This window comes from Dipteris shenzhenensis, chromosome 32, assembly GCF_047967505.1.
Source record: "Dipteris shenzhenensis isolate YYH24624 ecotype China chromosome 32, Dip_SZ_1.0, whole genome shotgun sequence".
Taxonomy (NCBI): domain Eukaryota; kingdom Viridiplantae; phylum Streptophyta; class Polypodiopsida; order Gleicheniales; family Dipteridaceae; genus Dipteris; species Dipteris shenzhenensis.
This window is the reverse complement of record NC_141627.1, coordinates 21,323,887-21,346,975: the sequence shown is the minus strand read 5'-3', so window position 1 is coordinate 21,346,975 and position 23,089 is coordinate 21,323,887. Positions and strand designations below refer to the sequence as shown.

General features: G+C 43.6%; 1 protein-coding gene across 2 annotated transcripts; it reads right to left on the bottom strand.

Moving 5' to 3' along the window:
- Window positions 1–10,615: 10,615 nt before the first annotated feature.
- On the bottom strand, window positions 10,616–22,178 carry LOC147880449 (putative metal-nicotianamine transporter YSL6). Of its 2 annotated transcripts, none has more exons than XM_087370479.1 (7): window positions 21,485–22,178; window positions 21,121–21,299; window positions 20,943–21,040; window positions 12,420–12,557; window positions 11,978–12,167; window positions 11,727–11,853; window positions 10,616–11,594 (listed from the first exon to the last, which is right to left on the bottom strand). In XM_087370479.1, exons 1-7 carry the CDS (start codon window positions 21,876–21,878, stop codon window positions 10,642–10,644), a joined length of 2,079 nt encoding a protein of 692 aa, XP_087226605.1. In that variant the 5' UTR covers window positions 21,879–22,178; the 3' UTR covers window positions 10,616–10,641. The 2 variants fall into 2 exon arrangements, with proteins under 2 accessions (XP_087226605.1, XP_087226606.1); XM_087370480.1 differs by having other exon boundaries at window positions 10,616–11,243.
- Between the last annotated feature and the right edge of the window lie 911 nt (window positions 22,179–23,089).

The following is a 23,089-nucleotide window of genomic DNA, read 5'->3' as shown; positions in this document are numbered from 1 at the left end:
GTTAGGTATGCCAGGTTGGCGTGATGTGCGAGTGATCATAGGAGGTGATTGATTGAGATAATCATGGAGATGATTGTGGATCTGGGATCTACCAACATGGAGGCAGTTGCCTATATATGTAACCACTCTTTGAATAAAGATTTACATTGTGCCTCATTGCTTTCTCTATGAATTATGCAATATAATTTCATCGTTGAAGAGTATTCAAGGATATTAGAGAAGAAAATTTAAGACTATAAGAAAAGCTTGTAAGAAAAAATTTAAGACTATAAGAAAAGATTTTGGCAAGCTTGTAAGATGCATAATAATGTAGATGGCTCAAAAGGGCAACAAAGAGAAGTCCATTTTCCTCAATTACAGGGAATATTCATAAATGATCTTCAAATTTGGATATGGAGGAAAGGAGCACTGATTCAAAGTACATAAGACAATTTCATGGCAGAAATATACATGAAAAATTCAAAACCACATAAAGAGTACATTCAAACTGTAAGGGGAAAAGGAGCACTACTTTGAAATGCATGAGAAGATTGCATGACAGGCATATGCATGAAAAATTCAAAACCATATAAAGAGTATATTGAAACTTGCTAAACTATATGAAGCCATGACCAAGGATGCACGAATTTGTCACCCTTAAGCCCATTGTCACGTTCTAATTATGTCCTTTGATACTTTCCCACTGGGAACTCTAGGATACCTAAATAGTACGAATAGTACTAATTGTTCCCCTTAGGCACTACTAACCGCTCAAGAAACTTTGACAGAATGAAAAGGCATTAGGTTTGCTGGGTCGAGCACTTGGGATTGATTTCTTTCATCATGTTGATATCGCAAAGACTGCCACTCAAAATTGGAGTATACTTAAGACACTATTTGGATCTGGAGTACGAAATTCAAAAAAAAGTTGAATTAAGAATTTTTTGCATTGCAAATGGTTGATGAGGATTCTCTGGCTACTCATCTGAATAGAATGCAGGCCATTATGAAGCAACTACAAGCACTCAATGTACGTATTGAGGATGATGATGCTAAGGCTATTTTACTGAAAAGTCTTCCATCAAGGTATTCAGAGGTCGTCACAATTTTGAGGCTCAATTTAGATGCTCCTACCTTCCATGATATTGTAGCTATGCTATTGAGCAAGGAAAGATGAGCAGTAGGAGATCAAGCTTTCTCAGTGAAAGACAAGGTCAAAGGTAAGAAGAAGGACTTTATGTGCAACTATTGTGGACAAGAAGGACACACCGAGAAGAATTGTTACAAGAAGCTTTTGATCAGAAGCAAGGGGCAAGCAAACAAGCATGTCTGGTAGAAGAAAATGAAGCAAGTACATCTGCAATGCCGGTGATCGATTTGGAGCATGATAATAGTTATACTTTTTGATTGAGATCAGTTCTTTTACTATAGGTGGCAATGATTGTAGTAGCTCATAGTATTACGTGCTTCAACCCTTCTTGGTTTATGGGGGGTATGTCAGCTTTTGTGATGGTAAGTGTGATCAGTACACCTCTAAGGGTAGTGAGCTTTGCTAAGGTTGATGAAGGGATGAAGGAGTTGTGCCATGTGGCACAATCTAAAGGGATCTTCTATGTGGTTCCATAACCTTCTCTGTGGGCTTTGTATGCATGGAAGGGTCGTGAGCCCTTAGCTCTCATGAGAGTCGACCTTCACGTGACTCTTGGGTAGGCTAAGGTGTTGCACCTCTTCTTGCTATTGGATGGAAGTGCTGGCACAACTTTTGGCTCTTCACGACTACATGCCAATCTTCCACTAGTTCTATATCTGCAGCAACTTTGGAACTGCCATGTGCTTCTTGTGTGGATGAGCTCTGAGTGCTAGTAGCTCATAGTTTTCTTTTGTGGCTTAATAGGTGATTGCTTTTACATAAATGCAACAAGCCCCATAGGGATGAGTATCTGTTAGAGTGAGTGGAGTGGTTTTGTATTGTGAAGCTTGGAATAAAGAATTGCCATCTTTTTTGTTTCTCTTTCTCTATCAATCTCCAATTATTGCATGCATTCACCAATTCCAATACACTCAACTACAAATAGTCTATTAGTCATAGGGTGGGCCTTTCAAGTCTAAAGAATCAACCCTGATAATCTGCTCGTCTTTGTGCAAATAGATTCGGTTGGAGGACTAATCTTGCCGTGTACATGAAGGGCATAACATCATAACCATCTGGTTAGCCATGGAAGTCCATGACGATGAGCCATACATGGTAGGTGAGTCTGAAGGTCTTTATCTTGATATCCTCAAGATGCCCACCAATTGGGTTGTCGCTCCATCCACCAGCTTGACCACCAGATTGGTACTCTCAATCTCAAGCCGTCCCAACACTAGTTGGTGACTATGCTCACCTCTGCACTTCCATCCAAGATTATTGTGACACTCTTGTTTTGGTAAGTGATTAGGAGTACGACATTGGTATCATCACTTTCCAAGTATTTGCCTAATTTATTGGCTAGTACTTTAAGAAGATTCAACTCCTCTGCAGGAACTTCTACTACCTCAGTGGGCACCTCCTCAAGGGTGACCATTTTTCCATCCATCCAGTTAGAGAGATCTCTCCAAAGGATAGGTTCCGTCTTACTAGGGCTGTAATAGGCATTTTCACTTCTATGGACAAGAATGTGGCTAGCATGTCCACAACTCGAGGTTGGGTAATAGGCTCTCGGCCTATTACTTAACTAGCTCCCATGACTCAAAGAGACCGAGATATGAATACCTTGACATGCAAACCCGCTATGTAGTGTCATACTTATCGGAGACTACACTGAGCCAATGAGTGCCCCTACAAGATGCTAGCCAAACAACTGGTGGTTTATCTTCCATGATGTAATGGCTTATCTAGCAGATTGGTATAGGGGACCATCGTATTACAAGGTGTCACATGCTAAAGGGGCATAATCTAGTTCCTCCCACTCAGTGTGTGGCTCCTCAATGATAACCTGGTTCATAGGGGTGATCTGAGGTGGTGGAGGTTGAGGGCCTAAGATAGGTGGAGGTTTTGAGCCCTATATTGCCCTTGATTGGTGGAGGGGCTCCTTGAATGGCCAATTGTGCTTGATTGAACTAATTTGGTGGTGAGGGCAAGATCAATGGGAACCTCTATTGGTACATTGGTTGGGGGGGTGACCTTAGGTTAGTGACACTGAGATGTCTCGTGGTTTCCCCATCTAGTGCAATGGGCACAATAGAGTGCCGATCTTACCCTAAGATGAGGACAGTGCTCATTAGTTGGATGGTTTCCCTTGCTGCTGGGACCACACCTCAGGATTGCTTGGGCCTTCCCTTGTCAATCCCCCCTTGAGTTGTTGGACCACCCAATTCAAAAGGTCAGTGGCCATGTCATCTATATTCATGCCCTTAGCAAGTGGAGTTGCCTCCTTGGCTTCACCTACACTAACAATTTTACTAGTGTGGGACACATCGAATGAAGCGACCTGTGACTTTTTTGCCTAGGCCTTGTCTTTCATGTTGTCATCTAAGAGCACAATAGTCTTGCTACACAACTCAAATGACATGGGGTTCAAGGTGAAAAGATGATCATGAAGCTTTGCATCCAGTAGCCCAATGAGGAAGCGTGGCAGTAATCGTTCATCGCTCATTCTATCGTGAAGCTCCCAGCGGGAGTTTAAATGTTTGATTCTCACAATATATCCCCTCAAGGACTCATTGTTCTTCTTTTTTACCTCATATAGTTTGTTAAGAGGGCCCCACCTAGGACAAGTGGGGGGATTTTCTGAGCGTTTCCCAATTAATTTCTCTTCAATGCTTAGAGCCCTATACCAGTGGCTTGCCTTACCATCGTGCTCAGCCCGAATGTGTTGACATTATCCAAGCAATCTATGTCCCCAAAGGTCTTGCGAATTTGCTCGAACCTCTCTGCATGGGACACTAGATCTCCCTCTCCTAGGAATTTAGTGATAAGCTTGGAGATGGTGATTGGTCTGCTCCTTGAAGTGCTGGTACCCCTTCCAACTAAGGTTGGTGTCATGGCCCCCTTCCTAGTTCTTGCACTAGGAGTCTCATAGCCTCCTCAATGAGTATTGTTTGTGATACAGGAGGAGTTGTTGGTGGGGCCACAGCGATGCCATAGTTAGGTGGAACTAAGGGTGGACTATAAAAGGTCATGGGTTTGCAGATCTTGCATTAGCGGGTACTAGTCAACTAGGTCCTAGGGCCGACACTCGTGATGGGCTTGGCTATACTAGCTGCACCGATGAGGGCCCAGACATAAGCACACCCATGTTGGGTACCGGTCTATAGGGTGCGACCAAGGGGTAGGGAGTGCCTTCCGGTGCTCCCACCCAAGCTGGGTATAGAGGGGTGCAAGAAGCCATTGTTTGTGGGAGCATGTTCCCCCAAAGTCCATCTGTTCATTTCCTTACATCTCAGAACTATTGAAGCTACATATCCTAGGCTCCAAGGTTTTGATGAAGGATGGCTCTCCCTCATGAAGGATGGTTTCGATGAAGGATGGCTCTCCCTCATAGAACTGCACATGAGGCCCTGTAGGATCCATCGTTGAGGTGGACATTGGGATACTCTGCACACTTCCTGATGCAGATGTTGGTGGAGGGCATTGCATCTCCTCAGGCACTCAAGTTTTCCTTGCGAAGGGATTTACAAGATCGAAGTCAAACAACCAAAACTCCCCATGAATTGGGAGAGTGATTCCCTAAGCTGTGAGGCTGTGTTTGATGGTATGGGGGATTGAGGTCTGACGGAGCTAGAGTTAGGAGCCATGGAGGCTCTAAGATTTAGGTTTTCACCCACTTTTGCATTGAAGCTCATTGCATCCTTTGAGCTCGAGGTGTCTGTGTGTCCGAAATCATGCATTAAGTATGAACTTAGAGTTGAGATTTCAGCCAGACCTTAGGCACATGTCTTGGTCACCCTACCAGGCTGATACAACTAGTTTTTGTTTGGCCTTAGAGTAGCGAGTTGTTGAGTTAGCAGTAACCCGTATGTCATTGTGTTATCTAGTTGCTGCGTTGCGTTATTCTGAAAGCAAGAATTCCTTAGAGCAGTGACTTCTTAACACAACATTTTGTATGGCAGCAAAATGGACTGGTTTATAGCAGTGACTATGAAGTCGCAGCATTGTCCTTAAAGCAGTGACTCCTTTTGGCAGCAACTTCTTAACGCAACTGGAACCTTAATGCAATGGGTTAGCAGCGACTTTTATAGTAGCGACTCGATGGTCACTGCATTAATCCTAAAGCTGCGAGTTGACTGAGAGCAATTGAAGCAATGGGTCTCTGTGTTATTAACGCATCGACTTCGTGTACTCGCTACATTAAGCTTAATGTAGCGCCACTCTTTCGCTTACTGATTTTTTGTGATTCCTTGAAATTTTTAAGCTTTTGTGCAGGGTTTGGAGGCTATAAGGGGTTCTACTCTACCTAGTCAATGTAAAAAATAACCAAAAACAACTTGAAAGTGGAAAATGAGATGTTTTCCCAAAATGGATGTCAACACTTCAAATCATTTCAAAATTTTCTTGTGACTTATTTCTTAGTGTTTTCTGTGAGATTTGACTATACACACATTAGGAATCATCTCTACTACCTATTCATTTCTTAGTGTTTTCTATGACATTTGACTATACACACACATTAGCAATCATCTCTACTACCTATTTCTATGAATAAACACCAAACAATGATTAAAAAACAAGCTTCAATCAATCAAAATTCTTGAAAGATAGAAAAGGACAACTTCTTTTTTTCCACACTCAACTTTCCACTCAAACTTTACCTATACTCCAAATCATTTCTCCTAGTTAAGCTAGAGACATTGAGCAATGGGTGGATAACGAGCAAAAGCTTAGGCATTGCAAAAGCATACCTTGAACTCTTTGGTAATGGTGCCAAAAATGTGTAGTCTGCGGTGGTGACACACATGTCATGGGAATCTTGAAGGAATGTCGATGAAAACTCTCCTCCTACTACTCCTTGTGGGAGCAAGGCAAGCACGAACCATCCTCAAGTGTCACTCTTGGGACTCCCAGATTATCACAACATGTTTCCATGAGAGGGGAAAGGGGAAGGGGAGATGGGAGAAGAGAGGAGAACATGGAAGAGAAGAGGGGAACGAAGTCGGATGGAGTGGTAAACACGAGGGCACTACAAAGGAAACACAAGAAGACTCTAAACACTTCTGGAAGAGAAAGAGAGAGCTCTTATTCCAAACTTGTGCATACAACAATGAAGACCAACATCAACCATTTGGCCTTTTATACCTTCCACCTTTTGAAGGGGAGGCCAACCCTATTCTCTCTCTCTCTCTCTCTCTCTCTCTCTCTCTCTCCCTTTTACAATCACTTGGGCCCATACGGCTCCAACATGGATCTTCTATTGTCTTTCTCTCATGCTCTCTTTTTCTTCTCAACCTTGCAAAATATCCACCACTTGCATAGATGGTTAACCGTGGTGGTTAACAATTTACCACTGGGTTTTTTAAAAATATGTTGGCAAGCGGACTTATACCACTAGTTTCATTGTACTTACCACCGGTATATTGATTGCTATTGTTGGAATATTGATCCAATTCACTTGTGGATTTGTCCAGTTACCAATGTGATCATGTTACTTTCACGCAATTTGGGAATGAAATTGATGTTTGTGAATAATGGATTTTGAAATATGTTAACAAAATCCCTATTGTTTGAGAAAAGTTTCATTTTTAAATTTTTAGCAATGGATTGTATTGCACCGACCTATTGTTCATGCAAAAAGGTTCTATTGCATGCAACCTATCACTAAAAGAGCAAACCTATTGCTCAAGCAATATCTTGGGTACAACACAACCTCTTGCTCTAGGTTTCTAGGGTTTTCTAAGATATGTTGCTTTTAGGACAAAAAATGAGGGGTTTTAAGATTTAGGGTTTAGGGTCTAGGGTCTCGGGTTCCTATGATTTAGTCTTTAAGAGAAGGTTGGGTGCAAATCAATATCTTTTAAAAAGACATTGTTTGAGAAATATGTGCCAATCGTGTTACTCCAATAAATTTAAGAATTCCATAATTATGGAATATTTTATAAAGGCATGAAAAGTGAAAATATAAGTTTGAGATTTATTAATTACTTAAGACAACATCGTGAATATTTCTTCGATTACTAACCTATTTTCATTAAACAAATGTTCATTCTACAAGAGGGTTGAGATGTCATATTTGTGTGAAGGTGACCTATGTAGTGTTGTGAGAGTATTGGTATGAAGAAATGGAGAAACAAGGCCTCTCTTGGTCTTTGGACTCAGGAAGTTTCACTGCTTGATGAATTTATGAAGATCAAGAATTTATACATGCTGCATGAGACTACGAAGGTCATGTTAAGTCTCTAATCTACATCATGTGCATGAACAAGCAATTCTATCATGAGCTCCCATGGACAAGCTCTTCTAATGATGATGAAAGTCATCCATCCATCTACACACATGATCCACCACCATGCCAAAAGTATGTCAACATTGGAAATAATAATTGCGATTTTGATATATTTCGATGAAATACTACCAAAAATCGATTTAAGAAGCCATGACCAAAAGCATGCATTTTGCTTTCACCACCATCTCTTCCCTCCCTTGATTTCTTCAACTCTCCCCAACATTGAAATACCTTCCCCCCTCATAGCCAATACTCTTTCTTACCCTCTTCCACTTACCTTTGCTAATGAGATCCACAGAGAAGGAGCTTGGAGTTTGACAAAGAAGTAGCTTGAAGTCAAGTTGTCTTTTTTCACACCAAGTATGTCGAGTCCTACTTTTTGTTCAATAATTTTTGGGTTTTGGTTTGAGTTTCTTCACAAAGGAGACTATAGCTTTTGTAAAGGAGGTTATGCCCACCTCTTCATTCTCTTTTCATGCAAGCTAGTCCTCTTCTCTTTTCACACTTTTCTCCTCTTCTTTGTTCATGAAAGAAGAATATTGAGAAAAAGGGATGGAAAAGAGGAATATTGAGAAAAAGGGATGGAAAAGAGAAAGCTAGAGATGAAAAAAAAGGGAGCTTTCTTATCTCCAATCTCCTCTTCTCTTCTCCTTTGGATGCTCCTTTTCTCTTCTCTTTTTATGCAAAAATGATCAATAAGGAGATCGATAAACAAGAATGAAGAGATAAAGAAGAAGGGAGACTAAGATTGCTTAATTCTTTCCTTTCACTCTATGGCTTGCTTGCTCCTCATTTCTTCTATGATCTTGCCTCTTATTTGTATTATATAAATCTAAGGTGGTGGTGGTGTTACTTTTGTGGATATGACCGACATAAGGGGGCTATGAGAGAAAAAAATCCATTGGGAGGGTGAAGGGCTATGCATGTGCCAGCTCCTTCTTGAACGTCCTCCGCTGAGGTTCCTCCCTTGCCATCCCGATTCTCTCGCCTATCCTTCGCCCGCTAAGGTTCCTCCCCTGCCCTTGGCTGAATACGAAAGAGGCAGTTTGGCATTCGGATTTGCAAGGGGGTGGAGACAGAGGCAGTTTCGGCACGTGAATGCAGGAGAGTGGGGGATGAAAGCAAGGATTCGTGTATTGACGGAAGAAATCAGCATGGTGAGCATCTCGTGTCTGTTCACCGAAGTCTGAAGACGAGCTTGCTTGAGCCTGCACGGAAACCTCCGTGGATTTCTTCGTGGAAGGAAAGGGGGTGTGAGAGGGGAAAGGGGTCGCCAGAGAGGAAGAGGGCAGCAGCAGCAGGGCAGGAGGAGGGAGAGAGGCTCAGAGAAGCATGGTGGAGAGATGGAGAACGAAGGCTAGAGAGGGCACGAAGGCGTAGACGCAGGGGGCGGGGGAGAGATGCACAGCAGCGGCAGAGGGGGGGAGGGGGAGCGTGGGTTAGTTAGGTTAGTTACACTAATTAGATTAGGTTAGATTACATTTATTACATTAGGAACTTAGGCTAAAGTATTTTTAAAAGGGAATCTTGCAAATCCAAGAAGTTTGGTAGATGCAATGCAATGTCTGAATGCGTAGTCAATTAGATATCAAAATTACAATCTTGATGTTAGATCTCAAAATTACAATCTTGATGCAAAAAAATCCTAGATGGATGGTTGTGAAGATATTGAATTTTAGAATTTCAGAGAGCCATTAGTAACAATTCTACCTATTGATATTGAATTAACAACGTTGAAGCAATCTCAGATAAATTATAGTGATATAATCACTTCAGTAAACAACACTCTAGATTGACCAATTGGTATGAATCATTTATTCTCTTTGGGTAGGTGCGTACTCTCAAAGTCATGCCATTCTCTCTTTTGTTGCATTTCAAGTTTCTAATGGTGTTTGTAGATATGCTAATGTAGGTTCTTATGTAAGTTTTTTCCACACCTAGCTATGTCATCCTATAGGTTACCTAGACGGCTCATTAACTTCTCCAATTAGCTTTCAATGCAACAGGAGGCTATGCTCTTGGCTCGTATAGGTAGAGGGGAGGCTATGCTCTCGACACATAAGTAGCAAAGGTCAAGGCCAAGGAACTCGAATTGCCACCATCAATTGAGATAGAGCGTCTCCAGGTGAGACATCATTCATTGGCACTCCATGTCGTCAATCACAAAGAGAATGAGAGTAGGAACCAAGAGAACACTTGTTTTGGAGGGGTTGCTAACGTTGTTGAGCCAATGCTTGTTAGCCACCTCAATACATAACCTGCTAGTGGGATGGCCATGCCACTATTCAAACCATCAAGCATCCCAACCGTCAGCCACCTATCATACTTGTACTCAAAAGTACCCTTGTCTCTCTAGAACCTGCAGGGTGTGGATAGATCAGAGGAAGTTTTGCTTTTTCAGGGAAATATTCATTAGTTGAGAGTTGCCTACTTTTGTTGCTTACTTTCTGTGATAGATCAGTTCTTGTCGTAATTAATGAACTAAACACCTAAAAATACAAAGAGATTATGAGTAAGCATTCTGGAACCTTGGCATTGACCATGTCTATGGTACATCTTGCATAGTTGTGGCCTTTCCACTATCACAAACCATATCTAAAGATACTAGAGGCCAAATTTTGATGACAAATTTTTGTATAAAAATTTTGCATGGGCTCTTCTCTATTCATGCTGACCTTTTAGTCTAGTCAACATCACTAAATTACAACTTCTGTTTAGGGAATCCAATAGCGCACCCTTGCAAGTTTTGAAATGGAATCTATAATCACATTAGTGAATAATGGAGCACAAAACGGGATGGGCCAAAAAATATTTTTTTGAAATATTAAGTGAAGTGTGTGTGTGGGTGCATGCATGCATGCATGCACACACACACACACACACACATTCTTAGTCAATTGCATGTCTTAACTTAATAATATAATCATTTGTCTTGACTTCAAAGTGAAATGGCTTAGTCCATATTTAATAAAGCTAAGATGTATCTAGAATTTACCTTCACTTGAGATAATCCCTTGGCTTTAGTTTACTATACTTATCTTCAATAGGATCAACTTATTTTGTAGTCTCTTTAAAGGGAAATTTCAATATAATCATGTAGATAGCAGAGAGGCAAGTAATAAGTTAAGTCACGAGTACTCCAATATTGGAAATGACATTAACAGAATTTATATACAAGCACCTTTCTTTATTATGCACTCAAAGTAGGACAATTCCAAGAAACAGAACAATACTTCATTCTCGGTTAATAGCTCGGTAAGTCCAGAGTGGCATAAGCCTTGCTGGCTACAAAGTACATGCATATTGGAGCTTGCACTTTTGCTAAAGCCAGAATGGCTGATACAATCGTCCAAACACCATCACCACACATTAAGCCAGAGGCTACAGCTGGAATGTATACGTCTGCCTTTTCCTTGTTTAGTTTTTGCCAGCCCAACACTGCAATGCTGCCGATACACATATCTATGGCAAAGTAGGGTCCAATGTAAAAAGGTAAAGCCATTGCCATTGGTATCGGAATAAATTTTGAGATATTTGTAGGTACCCTATCTTTAATCACATTGGTGATTATAGCAAATACAAGGAAAAGAATTGAAATGAAAAGGCAGTGCTTGGGTAAGGAGGAAAATCCCTGCACTCCAAGCAGGGCCATTTCTCGGAAAATCACAGCATAAGGAGCTGGATATTGTCCATCTTTCTGGCCAACTGGAAAAGCCTTCCAAAAGATCCAAAAGGTCAATGGTGCAATTATACAACCAATAAATGTGCCTAAAACCTGGCTTGCAAACATTGACTTGGGTGAAGACAGTGTGAGGTAGCCCGTCTTAAAATCTTGCATTAAGTCAGCTGCAGAGGATACAATAACCATCATGACTCCACATGACACAAGGCCAACTATGACTCCACCATTGCTTCCTGCCCAAGATGATAATATGAAGAGCCAGAGCTTTCCATAACTCGATATAAGGCTCCAATCAGTCATGCCACAGCCATAGGCATTACAGAAGGCAAGGATGGGGGCTACACAGTAGCTCAGGACAACATAATACCATCGCATCTGATGAAATATTTTCGGAATCACTCCAACAGATATCGAAGCCAGCCCAAAATAGGTGAATGCAGCTACCTTGAAAGGTATTCTATCCTTCATAAAAATGTCGTCCCTCTTTTGTTCATCAGGTGACAGCTCTTGTTTTCCTACCCAGTAAATGAGAAGTTTAATTAGCTAGGCACATTTCAGAATATGGTGAACAATAACCATGCAAAATAAAGTTGCTGGGAGTAGTCCCTAAGAACTAGCTCTCTTGGACAAGTGCAAAGCACATTTACCATCATCCTTACTACTCGTAGGTTGGTAGCCGCTCCTCTGTTGAAGCAACGATGCAACTGTAATGCATGTGATCTTTACAAAGTTGTAGAGACCATCTCCCATGATAAGAGCAATGGAAATAAAGACCTGACATAGTTGTTCAAAAATGAAACACCCAGTGAGAAACCGTTAGGAGAGCACCAAAATTTCCCCAAAATATTACCTGATTTAAAGAAAATATGGGGAAATTTAAAGGATAAAAAATCCCTACCTTATAGCCGTATAGACCTTGTAGGTTTGAACCTGTTGCATCAACAGGATACCAAACACCTGCATAGCTGTTTATAAGGGGCCATATAAAAGCCCAAGACAAAAAGCCACCTAGGAGCAAAGAGAAGTTGACAAGATGAGGACAGATCATGCCTGCTCCCACGTATGTCATATTGAAGTCAAAATAGAACCTACATCAAGGATGCACTATTGAAGCTTGATAAGACATGGAAACATTGAATAAGGGCTACTCCAGAGCTCAATTTAAGTAATATAGCTTTAAAAAACGTTGTCTATTGTTTCTCTCACAATTTTATAAGAAACCTTGACCAGATGCTCATGGAAAAGAAAGTTCTAGGAAAAAAGACAGGAATTTCTGAAACATGAATGGCACATCTATGAGTACAAAATGAATATCAAGCCAGTGAGAAAATAACCGTTACTTGTTATCATAAGCTTGGAATCCGAGACTTGGAAAATGATCAAATCCACAGGCATCCTCAGGTCCACTGAAATTCCACTTGAAAAGACTGAAGAAGAAGCTACCTAAGAAGTACTTTCCAAGGCATTTTATTTGTTTCCTGTACAAAAAATATCAATGCAGTCAATAGAGACCCCAAGAATAGAAATTGCTCCCCTGTGTGCATGTGTGCGTGTGTGTGTGTGTGTGTGTGAGAGAGAGAGAGAGAGGATGATCATCACCACCATCATCATCATTTTAATGTCCACTAGAGGCCAAACACGACCTGTGGGACCAAAAGCAGCATTACAAACGCCAATGGCATTTTCCAGAAAGAGAAGAAGAAGAGAAGCTGTTAAGTTTTCTTGCCATTCTGTTAAGTCTCTTATGCACAGCTTATGTACTAGCCATTTCTCATCGCCCTCTCAGATTTGTTTTTCCAAACTGTGCCAGGGCAGAGGCCCTCAGTTCTCCATAGCTACGTGCACTTTAGTTGCCTTGGAAAGTGTGAGTATTTAAAACCTATCCCCTCATCTTGAATGTGATACACGTTTCGGAACCTTATTTTTGATGTAGCTTAAGGCTTGCATATTCCGTATGATAGTCTGGAGACTCGGATGCTCTTCTATGGCTGCCAATGTTTCTTCCCCCCACCCTAATGTCCAAATCAAGATTTGATTGCTGCTTTTCTCCTTGAGCTCTGTTTCAATGCTCCTTTTTAATGTTTTAAATCCACCTTTTGTTGAACTGTATACTCAGCTTTCCTATACTTCAAGACGGTCCACCGGCTTTTAAAATGTTTCCAAAACTGTCTCTGTACTGGGATTCCTATTTTCAATGAAACTACACCATCCACTGGCTCTTACAGTGTTTCCAAAAATGCCTCTGGCCACTCTCTTTTCTTGCCTATGACCACATCTTCAATGCACTTTTCAAAATTTTAAACCTTTTCCTTGAGCTGTAGATTTTCCTTCTGCTGTTGTTAAACCTGCTATTGTAGGAGAAGAAAATGATCTACCCATGGGATGCGAGAAACCACATCAGTCCATTGGGGCTTTCAGCTCCTCATTTGCAGCCCTGGTGCTGTTTTGGAAGCCTCCCTTTGGCCCTCTTGTTGCTATTTATGATGGTGATCAAAGCAAAAGAAAACTTACACTTTGGGACCCTGCTGAAATTAGCAGGGCATTGATGTCTTTCAGGTTGGAGTAAATTCTAAAGGAACTGAGAATATGCTGCAGCTAGACTTGAAAGAGCAGCCAATGTTTGCTAAACTTATAAACCTTTAGGTGTTTGGCAAACCTAGAAATATGGAAACACAATATGCAGCGTGCTGTTTTGGAGGCCTCCCTTTGGTGTCCTCATTGCCATTTATGATTCTGATCACAAGCAAAAGAAAACTCACTTTGGGAATCGATGTCTTCCTGGTTGGAGTAAACTCTAAAGTGAACTGACGATATACCTTTTATAGACTTGAAAGAGCAGCCAGTGTTTGCTAAACTCAAATACCTTTAGGTGTTTGCTAAACCTGGAAACATGGAACAGAATATGTAGCTGTAAACTCAGAGAATGGCTGTCAAATTAAGCACATGTAAACTCGGGGCATCTGTTGAAACAGCCGCCCAACTCAGACTGGAAATTTGAGCATTGTCCAGCCCTATGCTACCAATGCGCTTCAGATCAAGCCAGTTGTTATATGAAATTTGCTTTCCTTCTTGTAGCTGCTTCTGCTCTCATTCGAAATTTCAGCACCAGTCAATTCCAGCCCTCGACAGCCAATGCACTTCAGATGGTATTTGTCTGATCCCTAACTCTGCCTCTCAGCTCTGTGATTCGAGAGCTGTTTTGGTTGAGTGATTCGACTGACTATGTCACCTAAGCACGAAAGGCATAGACTTGTTGCGTGTTACTAAATTAGGCTAGCAAAACAGTGAGGGGCCACTGCTGTATTTTTAGGTGAGATATAATGGTGGTGCAAAATGACAAGCAGCAGAGATAATGGGGGTGTTGGAGCTAATCCGGCCTCCATACCTCAGCCTCTAACCTTCTTGGGCCATGGAAGTACACCCAACCCAGAGTGGGTAAGGGACCACAGCTGGTTCAGGGCCAGGAACACACAAGAGAGAGAAAGAAAGAAATAAATTTTATTAAAGTCTTTGGGAGACCGTGAAGGTCTATGAGACTAAAGATAACTAGTACAATGAGCATAACGGTGGCGGTCTCAAAACAGGCCGGCCAACCGTTTCTTCGAAAAAAGTTATGAAGGACGGTGTGTCTAGTCCTGGTACAAAAAATGTGTATCTATCTCCAGATGATACAAAAAATGGCACAAAAAATGGATCAGAAGGGGGGAGATACAAAAATATATATATATGCCAGTGGTGATCGTCAAAGGCCAATCATAGAGGGGCCGTCAAATGGGAGGTCGAAAAAAACCCTGCGATGGATGATTGGCCTCTGACGTCACGCTGCCTAGTCGAGCTCGGTCGTCGGGGGCGACGGGTGGCCCTATGGTGAAGAACGAGAGCGACGGTGACCCCGGTAGGGCAGGCTGAGAGCATAGAAGGGATGTCATGGACCCGGATGTGTGAGTCTATCCGTTGGCGCAGCTGTCGTGGCTCTAGCTCTAGCTCTCGCTCACGTCCGCGTCGTCGGCTAGACTGAGGAGAGGTATCCTATGACTCGAAGAAATCAATGATGGGTCGCTGAGTGTCCTCACGCTATGTGGGCTGCGCATGCTGTCGTGCCCAGAGAGATGCATCTCGGTGGCGGGTCATCTCATGTAAGAAAGCGGCTAGGCACCGCTGGTCCGAGAACTGCAACATGCGTGTGAGGGGGCCGAATCCGTCGCGGAATAGGCAGTGGTACCGGCCTTGGACGGCATAATAGATAGGGCATCTGAAAGCAAAGTGCTCCTCCGACTCAATCTCCTGCAGGTCGCAAAGTGGGCAGATGCGGCCCTCTCGTGGGATACCCTCTGCGCATCCGCTCTCGATCCGTAATCGGTGTGACGAAACCCTAAACTAGCCAAGTGAAATCCGGAGCGCATGCGGTAGATGAATCTGTGTATAACTCGGAGGCGTGATGAAACCCTCCTCTGAGATTTGGAGGCAGTGTTGGCGATAGCAATCGAGCTTCACAGGAAGCTCGGGGTGAAGAAACCAAGTCCTCCAGGTGTGAAGCTGGAGCAGGTCCTCTCGAATGATCTGCTTGACCTAGGAGGTCAGTGGTCGGGTGAACCAGCTGGAAAGGCATCTATACCAACATCACTGGTCCCCATCAGTGGATAAGGCTAGCCAGGGTAGGCGGAGGCGACCGTCGGAAGAGGAGCTGAAGTCCTTGACCCTGTGTAGATAAGTGATAGCCTGGAAGGCCGCATCAAGCTGTACCGGTGAGGCGCCGAATTCTGCAAAGATGATCTGATGAGGTACCGATGGTTTGCTGCGGATCATCCGAGCAAACACCAATATCTGTAGGCGCTCGACGCGTGCCCACTCTGTGTATGAAAGGTCGGCCCCCCACCATGGGCTGCCGTACATGCCTGTTGGGCGGACCAAGGAATCAAAAAGAAGAGACTTGGTCTGCGGGTCCTAAAAGTGAGAGTGGTAGCACTGTCGCTCCAGTCTGGCAAGAGCGGCATAGCCTCGGCTTATCCTGGCCTGCATGGCCGGGCGCATCCTGAAGATTGGGCCAAAGAGAGAGAGAGAGAGAGAGAGAGAGAGAGAGAGAGAGAGATTATTGCTTTATTGCATTTTCATTATCCACAAAGCTGAGATGAACTAAGGAACCAAAACTTCCTCCTCTTGCTTGTCTATCTAGGATTCACGTATCTATGAGTGCTTGGGTCAAAAGAAATTAAAGCTAAGTAAGATCACTCAAAAGGAGCACTGCCAGAGATAAATCTCTGGATATCAATCATGAACAAAAAATTGCAAGTCATTTTCGAAAAGCTCTGTAGTGGTGTCCTCCAATCGGTCTATTCAGACATTTGTGGTGAGGGTTGCCTACATTCGACGTACAGAACGATTCGTACGTTCCATACGGTCGACTGTGTTTTAGGGTTTTGGCTGATTAGAGTTTGCGGATCTGCCCGTTTTTGACCGTTTGGGGCTAGCCTCTCCTCCAAACCTGCATATATACCCCTCTCACGCTTCCCCCTCGAACTTTGGAGAGTCAGGGAAACTAGATGGGTCGAACTACCCAATCTGGAAGGTGAAAATACGGAGTCATTTAGTGGCTCAAAAGTTGTGGAAGTTTTCAACGGGGGTGGAGGCAAAGCCAGAAGATCTGTTGGACAACAAGGGGAAGATTCTCATTCCAGTAGATGGAGAGGAGCTTGAAAGTTGGGAAGATAGAGATGCCCACTCCCTAGCATTAATCATACAACGGCGGACTCTATTCTTCCGCACATTCAGATGGCCGAGACGTCTGTAGAGGCGTGGGCTATTCTAAAGGATTTGTATGAAACAGACAACACATCTCGTATCTTGCTTCTACAACATCAACTATACAATCTGGATATGAATGAGGGGGACAATGTTCATGACCATCTAACAAAAGTCAAGGTGGTAAGGGACCAGCTCGTTGCAGTTGGTCAGAAGGTAGACTCAAGTCATCTAGAATCGCTGACTTTACACAAGCTACCTCGCAGTTTCAAGAGTTTCGTGACTACAATCACTGCAGGACAGATAACCAAGCCTCTCACCTTCGAGGAGCTTGGCCCTTTACTATTGCAAGAAGAGGCTCGGGAAAAGCTATTTACTCAATCAGACGAGAAGGCTCTCATGGCAAGGGACAAGCCCGACAAGGGTAAGTTCAAAGACTCCAAGAACAACAACAAGACCGAGGATGCAGAGAAAAAGAGGCAGATGAAGTGCTTCTACTGTGAAAAGCTTGGTCATTTTGCTAAGGAGTGCCGCAAGAAGAAGGCGAACCTCAAGCGAAAGAAAGAGTCCAAATCCAAGGAGGAGCCAAAGACTGAATCAGCAAACATCACGACCGACGCTCTCTTCATCATCACTGAGTAATGCTCTACCTATGCAGTCAATGAAGGAAAGGAAGGCTGGTACGTGGATAGTGGAGCTTCAAAACGCATGTCCAACAAGGAGTGGTTCAAATCCATGGAAGATACGCATCCCGATTCCAAGGTCATTGACCGGACATGCCCTGTGAAGGGTGTTGGTAGTATTCCATTCATCACGACTGTAGGAAACGAGGAGCTGATTTCCAATGTACCGCATGTACCAAATTTGTGCAAGAACCTTTTGTTAGTCAGTTAGATGGACAAGCACAATATGTCGGTCTTATTTGATAACGGCAACATCCACGACAAATGGAAAGGTGGTGGCTCAAGGAGTCAAGGAGCATGGGCTATATCGGCTCAACGCTCTGTTGATGCATAGATCCAAATTATGGCATGAGCGGTTCAGTCACGTCAATTATGGCACTCTTGCCGAGATGCAAAAGTCAAAGATGGTGAATGGACTTCCACTGATTACAGGCAATGATCGTGTTTACAGGGCTTGCTTGGAGGGCAAGCAACACAGGGACAAGTTCCCACAGGATGCCTCATCAGGGACCAAGAAGCCGCTCGAGTTGGTTCATTCCGACATCTGCGGTTCAATGTCAACAAATTCATTTGCAGGTTCGCAGTATTCTCTTTTATTTGTGGATGATTTCAATCGCATGACGTGGGTATTCTACTTGGCCAAGAAGTCTCAAGCTTATGAGAAATTCAAAGACTAGAAGGCCCAGGTAGAGAAGGAGAGTAGGGAGGTAATCAAAGCCTTCCGCACAGACAGAGGGGAAGAGTCACTTCTACCAAGTTCAATGGATTTTGCAAGAAGAACGGGATCAAGAGACAACTCACTACAGCTCACATATCAGCAAAACGGAGTTGTTGAGAGGAAGCACAGGACCGTCACAGAGACAAGTTTGACCATGTTGCGAGGGAGGAATCTCTCGAAAGCTTACTGGGGTGAAGTCGTGAACACTGCCATTCACATCCTCAACAGAACCAAGACCAAGGCTATTGATGACAAGACTCCATATGAAGCTTACTATGGTAAGAAGGCAACAATATCTCATTTACAGATTTTCGGTTCTAATGCATTTGTTCATGTGCATAAAGATGAGTGGACAAAGCTTGATTCCCATAGCCGAAAATGTACCTTTGTGGGATACAGTGAAGAATCCAAGGCCTATCGTCTTTTTGACCAAGAAAAGAAGAAGATCCTTATCAACAGGTACATGATCTTTGAGGAGTCACAGCCACAGCCTGCAGAAGAGGTTCCTGGACTTCCATCATTACCCCACCCAAGGTCACCATCCAAGAGGTGGAGACGACTAAAGACCCCGAGGAGGAGCATGCTGTTCCAGAACCAGCTCCCAAGGCGACTCCAGCAAAGGTACCTCCAATAGAGAAGAAGCTACCTCAGTGGTATTTGAAGACTTTAGCAGACTCATGGGTCACGGACATTCTCGAGAGCAATTCCAGAGTGCGGCGGTCTCAACGCAACATGAAGACTCCCTCCGTGAACTACGCTATGATGGCTCAGCTTGAGGAGCCCCGTTCCTTCCAGGAAGTGAAGGATATTCCAGAATGGCAGGAAGCCATGTAGGCAGAGATGGATGCCATTTTGAAAAATGACACCTAGGATTTAGTGCCCAAACCAACCAAGCAGAAGGTCATTGGGACTAAATGGGTATACAAGCTTAAGTTCAAGTCAGATGGGAGCTTGGACAAGTACAAAGTGAGATTGGTGGTGAAAGGCTATGCACACTCAGAAGGACTTGACTTCGACGAGACCTTTGCCCCCACAGCGAGGATGGTCACCATTCAGACAGACATTGCCTTGGCTGCTCATCACAGTTGGCCTATTTTTCAGATGGACGTCAAGTCTGCATTTTTGAATGGAACCTTGGAGGAGGAGGTATATGTGGCACAAACACCAGGATTTCAGATTCCAAGATCCCCATCGAAAGTCTGCAAACTGAAGGCGGCCTTATATGGACTGAAACAGGCCCCCAGAGCTTGGTACCAGTGGATAGATGTCTTCTTTCAGAAGATCAGGCTTCAGCGGAGTCCATCAAAAGCAAATCTTTATCTCGACACAGAGGGGGATTTGCGGCTGGTATTGATTCTATATGTGGATGACCTTCATCACAAAGGATATTTCGAAGACATGTAACCGAGGAGAAGCTGCAAGTCATTCGATCTCCTCGAAAGATCATGCCCCCATTAAGTTTGCTGTTTTTCAGGATTTTTTCCTGAGATGGCATATTGCATGCAATCCCCTGCAGCGTTTACTACTCTTTCTGCGTCTATTCGTAGCTTATGTTCACCTTTGACTTCAATGCAAAGTCGGTTTTTCATCTAGAGCATAGAAATGGCAGCTTTCTTGGATCCTACCTCTAGGTATATGCTGGGCCATGCTCACAAGAAATTTTTAAACTATGGTAGTAACACTTGAGGCCACTAACCATTTAGGGACAATAATTAATCCCCATTACTACTTTTACTAGGTCGTAGTGCCTCATTTCTTGCACACGCGCACACACACACATATATCGGCATGCAGCCAGTGACCTCAATGACCAGTCTGTTCTTCAGGCTTTGGCTGCTATTTGATCTGCTGTTGCTGCGGTGACCTCAATGACCAGTCTGTTCTTCAGGCTTTGGCTGCTATTCCATCTGCTGTTTCCTAGAAGTATTACATCACAGAAGTTACATAACAAGAAGTATTACATCACAGAAGTTACATAACAAGGATTTATAGGATGCAAGGATGCAGTATCAAAACTAAAGAGGGGCTGCCTCAAGCATTCATCAGCAACATTGGCGTCTAACATTGTCTCCCTCTCCCCACCATGCGTCGATACAATGATGAATCAACCGGCTGAGATGGATCACACACACTCAGCTTCAGACCAATTTCCATGGGAGTCACTGCTGCTTTGCAATTTTCCATCCAAAAGCGTTTGAGTAGCTCCCTGCAATAACTCTCTTGTGAAATAAAGATACAGCTCTTTCCTTGCTTCACCTCAATCCCAAGAAAGTAGTGAAGTATGCCTAAGTTAGTCATCTCAAACTCCTCCATGATGTGACAACGCCTCTCAACATCGCTGAAACCGAAAGAGACAAAAAGGTCCAATAGGAGATGTAATTCCCAGATACGCTAAAGGATAAAAGTTATAACTTCAAATTAAACTTTGAAATAACTTGTTAACAAGTTCCCTCGATGTGAACCCATGGGGAAACTTTTTTAAGACGTGCAACACGGACGATGTAAGAATATTTTCTATAGAAGCTTGTGAAATTCTTTACTTGAAATTTATTCCATACCTGTTTGGTTTCAAGGAAAAGACAGTTTTTTTGAGAAGCTAATCAATTTTCGAATCGAATCTAGCGTGGAAATCAATGGATAATCTAGAAAAGTGCAATAATCAGACATCGAGCAGTTTTGTTGGCTATGGTTGTTAATTAGGCTACCGGAGTTAAGGCTCTTACTGTGCTCGTTTGACTCCACGGTCTGTATGAAAACTGTTGATGAGCACTGCAGTCGCCGTACCACTGGGGTAAGTGAGTTTGTAATCAACAATCAAAATCTGCCCAGCAGCCACAATGCTCTAATTAAGATAAATAGCGGATATAGGTTGCCAGCCAACGCATATTTAAAAGCGTGTACCTTACGAAGAGGAAGCACCGCCATGAGACCAAGAAAACTGACTGCAAGTACATAGCCAATTATCCAGTCCAACCCTGGGTTTTTCACCTCTGTAGAGCTGTCTGCATGGCCTTGACCACTCGTATTAACGATATCATAAGTTCTCTGGTCCATAGCGATGAGGTACGTACTGAACCCACCTAAAAAGTTAAGGCAAGTGTCATGAAGCTGAATGTTAACAGCTACGCTACTAAAAGTCAAGAGCCCTTTAAGGAATCATCTTCCGCAAGTGCGATCTCGATTAAATTTGGAGGAAGCACGGGGTATCACTTATTTAACAATGCAAGGTATCTGGTAATCTGGGAGTGGCAAATGCAATCCGTACCACTAAAAGCGACTCCATAACAGGCGACTATGCAAGTCTGGATCACTGTGTTTTCTTGTCTGGTGAAGGGCTTATGTGCAATGCCCATCCTGGTAAGCAAGCTCATCCAAGATTTGATGCAGAAAAAGCTAAGCAGACCTGCCGATACATTGAGAGAGGGGATAATTCCAGTCGTCAAGCTGAGCTTATGAATGATGATGCAGAAAAGAGAGCCCAAAATTGCACTGACTACGATGCCACGGACTGTGACTTGAGCTGTCCACGGAGGGATATCTGTGAGGGCAGCCTCCCCAAGTTTTTCATTCTCTTCGTCTTGTTGGTCGAAGGAACTTCGGAAGCATCGACACTGTGTGGGATCTTTCCTGCGGCTGTGGGTTTCGATCTCGAATGCCATCTTCTTCCAAATCGGTAGCTGGCGAGAGATTCCCTGCTCGGATCTGCAGTCAAAATGCAGAAGCTGATGATCAAGAGAGACAGCGATTCAAATGTGCATCTATACAGAAAGCACATTTGAATTCCCTGCTCAGATCTGCAATCAAAATGCAGAAGCTGATGATCAAGAGAGACTACAATTCGAATGTGCATCTACAGAAAGCACATTTGAAAGAGAGAAGAGAAAGCAATTGAGTGCTAGATTCAGGCATATGTCCTTCTTTCTTTATACGGACACAAGTAAGTGTTCCTTCACAATTCAAAGTCTTCCTTAGGCTCGTTAGTGACTAAGTAGACAAATGAGCTCTTTATACGGCCACAAGTTAAGTCTTCCTTATGCACGTGCTCTCCATGGAATGATGACGCAACGAACACTTTGCTCGCCTGGTATAGCGTGTGCCTGAGCTCGTGTGCCTGAGCTCTATTAGGCTGGGCTCTATCACGCTCCGGTTTGTGCTGATGGTCTCTGAGGTAGTCTCGTCGAAGCATAGTGGCCTTCCTGACATAAAGAGCTAGGCAATGCTGATCCTCGTAGTCCATCACTCGTGAGAGAGGTCCAAAGCCATCCGTGAAGAGACAGTGGAATCTACCTCTGAGCTCATAATATAGCGGGCATCTGCAAATGAAGTGCTCCTCTGACTCCACCTCTCCCATGGTGCAACAAGGGCAGATCCTGGTCTCTCGGCCTGGTCGCCGTCCATCCTCCATGCGTCGCATCCTACCGGCCTCTATCTCGAGCTGATGCGAAGAGACTCTAAGCTGGCCAAGGGCAATCCTCAGTGAGTGGGACATGTGGATACCTGTATAGCCTGGTGGAATGACAAACCCATCCTCTGAGATCCGAAGGAAGTGGTCACGATATGTGGCCATCTTCGTCGGAAGCTGCGTGGGATAAATCCAAGTGCGATACGTATGAAGCTGCAGCAAGTCTGCTCTCATGACCTGGCTAAGCTCGTGGAGAGAGAGAGAGAGAGAGAGAGAGAGAGAGAGAGAGAGAGAGAAGGGGGGAGAGAGAGTGAGGGAAAGAGAGGCGGGGGGAGAGTGAGGGAGAGACAGGGGGGAGGGAGAGTGAGGGAGAGAGAGAGGGGGGAGGGAGCGAGAGAGGGGGGGAGCGAGAGAGAGAGGGGGTGGGGAGAGAGAAACAGATAGAGAGAGAGGGGGGGAGAGCAGGAT

Bases quoted from the DNA above. Each gene is read 5' to 3' on its own strand.
- LOC147880449 (XM_087370479.1), bottom strand. From the start codon at position 21,878: ATGGCATTCGAGATCGAAACCCACAGCCGCAGGAAAGATCCCACACAG. The intron at 21,300-21,484 runs GTACGGATTGCA...TTAACTTTTTAG, and splicing joins TTATGGAGTCGCTTTTAGTG to GTGGGTTCAGTACGTACCTC. The intron at 11,854-11,977 runs GTAGGGATTTTT...CAACTATGTCAG, and splicing joins AAGGTCTATACGGCTATAAG to GTCTTTATTTCCATTGCTCT.